The sequence below is a fragment of the Merops nubicus genome, unplaced genomic scaffold (assembly GCF_000691845.1).
Source record: "Merops nubicus isolate BGI_N331 unplaced genomic scaffold, ASM69184v1 scaffold4435, whole genome shotgun sequence".
NCBI classification, from domain to species: Eukaryota; Metazoa; Chordata; class Aves; order Coraciiformes; family Meropidae; genus Merops; species Merops nubicus.
The window spans coordinates 1-9,567 of NW_008608814.1; the positions used below are offsets into that span (position 1 = coordinate 1).

The following is a 9,567-nucleotide window of genomic DNA, read 5'->3' on the forward strand; positions in this document are numbered from 1 at the left end:
GAAAGCCTCCAGACCCCGGTCCCGGCTCCTGCTCCTGTTCCTGTTCTGCCTGGGAGCCTCCGGGACCCTGGCCACCAGCCCAGCGCAGGAGGGAGAACTCTCCTGCGGCAAGACTTGAGTAACCCCGTCCTGCCTGCCTTCCCCAAGTGCCCCGGCCCTCTCCTGACATGGAAGTGGCCTGCCTTTGTCTTTTCTTTCTTTCTTTTCTTTTCTTTATTTCTGTGGCTTCCATGCCTCCATCCTGCGGCTTTGTCTCGAATACGGTCCGGGAAGGGGCGTGTGCCTTTGGCTGGCTGTCCTGGTTGGTGGCATCTCCAAATCCTGCCAGGAGAATGGGTCCCTGACAGCCCCGAGGAGGTCTGGGGGATGCCACGCTGGCACTGGGTGTCCCCTTGCAGGGCTGGGCTGCAGTAACACAAGAGAGAATGCTACCGGCTGCACATTTCCCCCAGATTCCTTCTGTTTTCACCCTGGGTTAGGAATTCACCAATAATTTCAGCCATAACCCAAGGATGGGCAAAATTTTGCGGTGTCACCACCGTGTGCTGCATCACTCATCGCAGCCTTGCCCAATTTGTCACCAATCCACTGAGAATCAAAATTCTCAAATTTGTCTTCAAATTTCTGTGAAGTCATAAACCTTTTTTTAAGCTGAGGATGTCAGGGGCGTTGCTCACAAGAGAACTATTCCATGTATCTGTTTTCTTTCAGAATGAAAAAGGCAAACGTTGACCTCACTATGAAACAGTTTCAAGGTATCTTTAGAAATAAAAGGGGAGAATAAAAGCAAAAGAGAACCCCTCAGATCTTGAGGGCTTGCCACACCCGATGCTGGCCGCACCTTAAAAGTGCATCAAGGGCTGTTGGAGCCTCTTGGACAAGTCTTTGCTCCTAGGTAGCCAGGATGGTTCATCCCTCCCACAGGAGGGATTCTCCCTCAAGGATTTTAGGGTGCAAATTGTCCCCCTCTCTGAGGCTGCGTAATTCCCAGACTGACAAAAGGTCCCTGGTGCAACTGCTCGCTCCCTGCATGTTTCCTTCCATGTGTAATCCCAGAGGGCCCTTCGCTTCCTGCTCTGCTGGCTTTAACCCCACAGCTGCCCCGCTGCAGCCCAGTCCTGTCTCTGAATGCAAGGAGCAGAGTGGGAAGAGAGGAACAAGGAATGAAACTTGGCTGCAGCCTTGGGCGTGATGCAGCCTGTCGAGGAAAGGCTTGCCCCAGGGCTTTGGGCGTGAAGGTGGAATTTAAACCCTGAGGAGCTGCCATCAGGAAGGTTTTCTGTGAAGGCAAGAGGGAGGGGAGGTTTGAGGACAGGTCGCAGCCTCAGAGGCAGAATGAGCTCCAGAGAGCTTCAGGCACAGCATTTAGGACTGGTCATCTGCAGCCCTCGCTGGGGCTGGGTGCACCTACGTTGTGATGAGATCAAGCTGTCTAGTGCATGAAGGTCTTGGGAAGGGCTGGTGCTTGGGGAGAAAAGGCCACCACCTTCCTCTGCCCCATTACCTCCCTGTCAGGGCTGTACAAGCAAAATTAAGTCAGACCGAGCTGACCAGACAGTGTTGGATCTTCTCAAGGAGCCCCTCTGAGTTAGCTTGATGGAAGCTCATGTGCTCCATCTAGTGTCTAGAAAGCTGAGCATTTGGGGTCCCCAGAGAGGACCAGCCTGACAGCCATGGCAACACTGTGAGATGTGGCCCTTGGGCAGCAGAAACATTTGACTTTTAGCTTTTCCTGGCCAGGGCAGAGCCTTGACCTGCTATCTATGGCAACAGACTCTTAGAATCAGAGACTGGTTTGCATTGCAAGGGACATTAAAGTTCATCTACTTTCAAACCCTGGGATGGGCAACCTAAACCAGGTTGCTCAAAGCCCCATCCAACCTGGACTTGAATGCTTCCATGGTTGGGGCATCTGTAACTTCTCTGGGCAACATGCTCCATTGTCTCACCACCCTTGTAATGAGACAACTTCTCCCTTGCATCTGTACATGAGCAATAATATTAAAATTGCTTCCAAAGGAAGCTTTCCTTGTAACCGCACAGGCTCTGCGTGCCACAGTGCAGCCTGGACTCTTGGAAGATAAAATGTTGCTAAGGAGAAAGCCCAGTGTGGACTTGGGATCACTGCACCCCAAGTGAAACATTGATGCAGATGCTCTGGCGATCACTGGAGCCTAGGAGTGGTTTCACTGGAGGAGCCCCTGGGGTCCCCGAGTGCTCCAGGAAGGGCTTGAATCATGCTGACGTTGAGCTCTTCTTGCCCAGCAGGTCCTCGGAGGTGCCGGGTGCTTCTGAAGCCATGTGGATTCTGCTGGCGCTCGCTTTCTGCGGCCTCGCCGCAGCCGTGCCCTCGGAGGACAGGAAGCTGAGCGACAAGGCCACGACGCTGGCCGACCGCAGCACGACGCTGGCCTTCAACCTCTACCACGCCATGGCCAAAGACAAGGCCACGGAGAACATCCTGCTGTCCCCCGTGGTCGTGGCCTCTTCCCTCGGGCTCGTGTCCCTCGGGGGCAAGGCCGCCACGGCCTCGCAGGCCAAGGCGGTGCTGAGCGCGGACAAGCTGAACGACGAGTACGTGCACAGCGGGCTGTCCGAGCTGCTCAACGAGGTCAGCAACAGCACGGCCCGCAACGTCACCTGGAAGATGGGCAGCCGCCTCTACGGCCCCGCCTCCATCACCTTCGCCGACGACTTCGTGAAGAGCAGCAAGAAACACTACAACTACGAGCACTCCAAGATCAACTTCCGAGACAAGAGGAGCGCCCTGAAATCCATCAACGAGTGGGCGGCCCAGACCACGGATGGGAAACTCCCCGAGGTCACCAAGGATGTTGAGAAAACGGATGGGGCCCTCATCGTCAATGCCATGTTCTTCAAGCGTAAGTTCTGCCTTCGGCTCTTGACACGAGTGACCCAAAACCTAGCATGAGCCAATAAGGAGCAGCCCAAATGGGAAGGTGAACAAATCCTTGGTCCGCTAGAGGCATGAGCTTCTTCAGACCAAGCAGTTAGGAACTGTATATGGAATTCCCCCACCCATTCCGGCTGCCCACAGAGGTTGTGGAGTCTCCTTCTCTGGAGACCTTCAAAACCCGTCTGGATGTGATGCTGGGCATCTCTAAGTGACCCTGCTTTAGCAGGGGGTTTGGACTAGATGATGCCCAGGAGTCCCTTCAAACCACCCCTCCCATGCTGTGATCCCCTTTTCTTACAAGCTGAATTTCTCTTCCCCTATAGCTCACTGGGATGAGAAGTTCCATCACAAGATGGTGGACAACCGTGGCTTCATGGTGACCCGTTCCTACACCGTGGGAGTTCCCATGATGCATCGCACGGGTAAGTCAGAAACCTCCTGCCCCATGTCAGACTCCTCACTGCTGCTCCGTTATCCTGTTTTTCAACTGCTTCCAAGATTGTTCTGTCTCGTGGTCAACGAGTGAGCAAGAACAAAGCAGGGTCAGCTTGTTCTGCTGATGCCATCGCTCTGTGAGCAGAGAGAATCCACGTTCACTACTGGGTGCTTGGCTGTTAGGATTAAATCCTAGCTCATCACACAAACGAGAGCCAGTCCTGAGCTGTTGCCAACTCCAGTAATGCTGGGCCAGCGCCCCAGACTGTGTTCAGACTCCCTTCCCTTGCTGCTCAGGGAACGTCCGGGGTACATTCAGAAGGTTGTGGGTAACTTTGCCTCTGCTCCACATCTCACTATCTTCTGCTTCTGCTTTCAAGGTCTCTACAATTACTATGATGATGAGACAGAGAAGCTCCAGGTGGTAGAGATGCCACTTGCTCACAAGCTCTCCAGCATGATCTTTATCATGCCAAATCACGTGGAGCCTCTGGAGAGGGTTGAGAAACTGCTGAACAGGGAGCAGCTAAAGACCTGGGCTGGCAAGATGAAGAAGAGATCAGTGGCCATCTCGCTGCCTAAAGTTGTCCTGGAAGTCAGCCACGACCTTCAGGTAAAGACAATCCTTAAAGAGAAGAGTTGGGCCTTACAATTCTTTGGGGTGGGAGAGAAGACAGTGGGATGATAGGATGATGGGCACAGGCACCCTTCTCCAGCAGCTAGTCTGGCTATGGCCAGAAAGCACTGCGTCAGCTCTGGGAGGGTTGCTGACCTCTTTTCTCCTCCTAGAAACACTTGGCGGATCTGGGCCTGACAGAAGCCATTGACAAAACCAAGGCTGACCTGTCAAAGATCTCTGGCAAGAAAGACCTTTACCTGTCCAACGTCTTCCACGCTGCTGCTCTTGAGTGGGACACGGAAGGGAACCCCTACGACGCTGACATCTACGGCCGAGAGGAGATGAGGAACCCCAAGCTCTTCTATGCTGACCACCCCTTCATCTTCATGATCAAGGACAGTAAAACCAACTCTATTCTCTTCATCGGCAGGCTCGTGAGGCCCAAAGGAGACAAGATGCGTGATGAGTTGTAGCTGGGGTTTGGGTGGTTTTTTTTCCCCAGAGCTTTGGTTTGTGTGTTTTTTTAGTGGGGGATTTCAAAAAAGGGGAAACACTATTTTGTATCCTTCTCGAACTATGGGTGCTATTCAGACCAGGGTGCGTTGTAATGAGAAACCAGCATACACTTTACCTCACCCCTACATACTTCCTGCACAAACACACCTCCAGAGAAGAACAGGGGAGCCTGGCACAAGGGGGTCACCAGGAGTGGAAGGGGAGTGCACTGGCTCAGCTAGTGCCATCCTCATCTGAGATGTTCAGTCCAACACCTGGCTCCTCCCTGCACAAGTTAAGCCTCCTGCTAAGGACCTTGCTGCTGCCGTCAGCCCTGCAAAGACACGAGGCCTCCCCCCTTCCAGCTCAAATGCTTCTGCACATTTATTTAGCCCTGCCACTTGCTTTTCGAGCCCTTGGATGCTACGTGGCACCACACCAGAGCTGCTCTGGTCACTTTGCAGTTGTCCCTTGTTTCTCTCTTCTACCTTCAGTGGCATGTAAGAGCACCAAGGACCAATAAGGTGGTCCAGCCCCCATGACAGCTTGTGAGAAAGGAGATTGTATGGAGCTGTGCCCTTGTGGCCTGCCTAACCCTGCTCTGGATGACTGTTAGATGCTTCAACGACAGCTGGTCATCAGCTGCCTTAGGTAGAAGACTCACTGCAAAGCCAAGTGCAGCCTTCCTCAACACTTCAGAGAAGTGGCTTAGGGGTGGTCAGTAGAGAGGTCAAAGAGCAGATGGGCTTCTACAGAGATAGATCTGAGGTCCCCATAGGCAGAATTGGCTGTGCCCCACCCCTCTGGGAATCACAAAAGGGACTCTGGAGCCAACACCTGGAATTAAACATCCTGCACCACGCAAACAGGAACTCCACTTCCGGTGCTTCTGCATCAGCACATGGGGAGGGGAAGGGTCAGACAGGTTATCACTGTGAAGGTTCTCCCAGTTAACAACCAGGGCTGGTTGCTATCAGGTCCTGTAGCAGGCCCAGGGACTCCCGCTGGCTTCTCACAGGGAGGTGGATCAAGTTCACTTCCATTTTTTTTTTTTTTGCTTAAATATAAAGCTTTAGAGCTGCTGTTACCTGGCTTCCTAATGACCCTTTTCTGAAGCTGCTTTGCTCTGTGATACTTCAGCTCCCTGTTGGCTGACCTGGATAAGGGCATGCTGAAAAACAAATGTATTTATCATTAGACCCTATTTATGTCTGGTAACAAGCAACTTTCCACATCCTGCTCCAGCCTAGACTTGAAGGATGTTCCTCTCTGCTCCTCTTTAAGGGTTAATTCTATTTATAGGAGTAACTGGTAGGATCCCATGAGCAGGGAAGCACATCAGGTGAGCCTTGCTGTGCACTGAGAGCCATCACAAAGCCAGTGATGACAAGATTGCTGAGAGGAATCTGTGCATCACAGTCTAAGTTATTGATTAGTTGAGTTGAGACCAGCAAGGACGGTGCTCACATTGCTCCCCTTTGGGTTTTATTTCCCTGCCAATGTGCTTTGCTCTCAGGTTTGTACCCAGAAACCAAATACTGCTTTTCTTTGCAGAGCATACACAGGACTATTCCCACTTATTTATTAAGTTACAAGCACTAAGTCTCATACTGGTCACTTCCTGAAAGTAAGAGCAGCATGCACCTCAGTTTTGACCCAAGTCCATGAGGTTTCAGTTGCAGAAAAAGCCCATCTGCCCCAATTCCTATCCAAGGCAGCCAGAAGGGGGGGGCTCATGCCCTTAAAGCCTCTTTCCCAGACCCTATTCCCAGGTGCTTTCCCCACTGCATTGGGAGGTAGGAGGCAATCCACATGGATGGACCCAAGTGCCCAGGAAGCCTGAAGCCCAGTGGATGGGCACAGCAAGACCCACACGCTGCAGCACGTTCTGGAGGACAGGGGGTGGGTAAAAGGGGTGGGCAAAAGGGGTGGGCAAGGCAAGAACATGCTGTGGGATATCAAAGAATTTGCATCATGTCGATGCAGGCATCTGATGGCTTCTGTTGTCCTTGTGCCACGCAATGACAGTTGTGTAATTTTGCAATAAAATTTTTTTCAATGAACCTCTGGCAACCACAGTCAGTTGCATGGTCTGGGTGAAGACAAAAGTCCTGAAGAGAGGTTCCTTCCTTGCCATCGTGAAATCTAATACACTTTTAACCCACGAGGCTCAAAAAGGCCAAGGGCAAGGTCCTACACATGGGTCAGGGCAAGTTGGGCTTGTTCCAAATATTTATGGTAACAAAACTCATCTGTCAACATTTTTTCTGTGTTTTTTTTTTTTTTTTCCAAATTTGTATTAAAAAAATTAACATTAGTATGCATTACTTTAACACTTATCACACAATAACTTTTTTTGTGAAGCTTTCCACTGAAAGATGTGCACAGAAACCTAAAATCTGGCTCACTCTGACACCCTGAGAAGACCCATCTATTTCAGCCAGACTCGAGCACTTCCCAGGCTGCCAGAGAAGCTGGGAACAGGATGACCAAGGCTGACGCCTCCTCACATGCTGCCAGACAGACACATTCCTGACACTAAAAACTCCAGTCATAAATTCTTCTTCTCTGCCTAATTCCACAGAGAAGCTTCCTGAAAAATGGAAACCTGGATGTAAAAGTTGTTCCTAAGCAGCAGCTTTTGCAGATCTATACAATTTTTGTTGGTGACAGAGGTTCTGAATTTCTTGACATCTCAACAGAACAAAACCTTGGTCCTGAACACATTATCTTTTACAACAGGCATAGAATACCTTCCCATTAGTGCATCTGACTTTGAAAAAAAAAAATGGGAAAGGAGCCAACAGAGCTAAAATTTCTGCCTGAAACTCACCCCAAAGCTCAGTCTTGCTGCTTCAGGGCTTTGGATTGACCCCAGCAGGCAAAAGCAATATTAAAATTATTTATGCAGCAAAAATAGAAGTGGAAACATCCCTGTTTACAGACCCTCTGCTGCAACACCATAAGAAGCTCGGTCATCTATGGAATCATTGAGTCCAACTGTTCCCCCAGCACTGCCAGGTCCCCACTGACCCATGTCCCTCAGCATCACATCTCCATGGCTTGGAAACCCCTCCAGGGATGGGGACTCCATCACTGCCCTGGGCAGCCTGGCACAGCCCTGGACAGCCCTCAAGAGAAAAATTGTTACCAATATCCAACCTGAATTGCCCCTGGGGCAACTTGGGGTCATTTCCTCTTGTCCTGTCCCGTTTCTTGGGAGAAGAGCCCAACCCCCACCTGGCTCCAGCCTCCTGTCAGGGAGCTGTGGAGAGCCAGGTCTCCCCTGAGCCTCCTTTGCCCCAGGCTCAGCACCCCCAGCTCCCTCAGCTGCTCCTCACCACACTTGGGCTCTAGACCCTTTCCCAGCATTGTTGCTCTTCTCTGGCCACTTTCCAGCCCCTCAAGGTCCTTAAGGGAGGGAGGGGCCCAAAACTGATGCCAGCATTCGAGGAGCAGCCTCCCCGTTGCAGGCAGACAATCCCTGCCCTGCTCCTGCTGGCCACACTGGTGCTGACCCAAGCCAGGATGCTGGTGGCCTTCTTGGCCACCTGGGCACACGCTGCCTCATCTCCAGCCGCCTGTCCACCCGCTCCCCCAGGTCCTTTCCCTGGGGCACTTTCCAGCCCCTCTGCCCCAGCCTGGAGCACTGCAGGGGGTGGTTGTGACCCAAGGGCAGGACCCGGCCCTTGGCCTGGTTGAACCTTATGCCATTGGCCTTGGCCCATCCATCCAGCCTGGCCAGGTCCCTCTGTGTCCCATTACCCTACAGCTTATTAAAGCCAATTATGAACACAGCAATAATTTAACAGGACTGTTTACTCCAGGCAGACAATATTTTCCCCTAACCACTTAAATATATTTCCATCTCAAAACTGAGGACAGAAGGTTTGAAATCCAGAGTGCACTTTTATGTTTCCCCCCAAAACTGATGTGCAAATGCCTACTCAGAAAACTGGTTCACCTTTCATGTCCACCAGCCTGACCCTGACAGGAGCTGTGACCCTCAAAGTCACATAGTGAACATCTTCTCAAACAAGGGAAATGGACGGAGAGGTGAAAAAAAGAATAAATTATTTAGGATACAGTAATATTTTAGTTGAAGCATATCAACTACTGGAACTGCTTTGGACATGGCCAACAAAGCTCCCCCTCCTGGAAACCTCGGAGAAAAGGACTGGAACGTCACTGGAGAGTTACCAGTGCTACTCCAGCTCATGGGGTGTTACTTGTCACCCTCTAGAGCACCAAATGGCTGCTACAGCTCTACCTAGAAGCCAGCATTTTGTCCCTGCTTGGTTTAGATCAGGATCTGGGAAGTTCACTCCCAAAGGGCAACACGAGCTGGTGGAAGCACAGCAGAATTCCTTCCATACCAGAGGTGTGAGCAAGGCCTTCCTGGAACACATCCTGCAGAAAGAAAGCACCTCCACAAACACCGTCTTTTTTGATTTTATTTAAGAGATGTTTTCAGGACAGTCAGGCTTCTGGCTGCACGTGTTAAAAATCCTGCAACGAAAAACAAAACACAAAGTGAGGTGGTACCAAAACCATTGCCCGTTACCCATTCTGCTACCCCAAAACCCTGAACAGCGTGCCAATTTTCACATTCAATGGCCTCTGTTGCTTCTTGCACCTTGGCCAGTCGCCACCCTTTTCCCCTCAGGAGCAGATCTCGCTGCTCAGATTCCCTTGTTTCACTGTAGCCCTGCAAACTCTCTCCCTGGCTCACACAGGGCTAGCTTCGGCCAGAGAAGGCCACCACGGGGCTGGCACCACTAGCCAAGCAACACTTTCAAGCTACCCATTTCCATCTCAGATGGTACTCAACCAGGGAAGTGGGATTTCAAACCCTATCTGATTATTGTGTCCAGTTGTGGTTTACCCAGTTCAGTAGAGACAGGGAACTACTGGAGAGAGTCCAGCAAAAGCTACAAAGCTGCTGAGGGAACTGGAGCATCTCTTTGCCCAGGACAGGCTGAGAGACCTGGGGCTTGTCAGCCAGGCGAAGACAACTCAGAGGGGATCTTCTCAATAGGCAAAGGGTATGTAAGGGTCAAGAGGCTGGGGCCAGACTCTTGTCAGTGGTGCCCAGTCACAG

At 51.4% G+C, this 9,567-nt stretch overlaps 1 protein-coding gene across 1 annotated transcript; it reads left to right on the plus strand.

Moving 5' to 3' along the window:
* Window positions 1–2,264: 2,264 nt before the first annotated feature.
* Window positions 2,265–4,610, plus strand: SERPINH1 (serpin peptidase inhibitor, clade H (heat shock protein 47), member 1, (collagen binding protein 1)). Its single transcript, XM_008940362.1, has 4 exons — window positions 2,265–2,882; window positions 3,241–3,339; window positions 3,733–3,965; window positions 4,142–4,610. The coding sequence occupies exons 1-4, from the start codon at window positions 2,300–2,302 to the stop codon at window positions 4,442–4,444; spliced, it is 1,218 nt and encodes a 405-aa protein (XP_008938610.1). The 5' UTR covers window positions 2,265–2,299; the 3' UTR covers window positions 4,445–4,610.
* The last annotated feature ends 4,957 nt before the right edge of the window (window positions 4,611–9,567 follow it).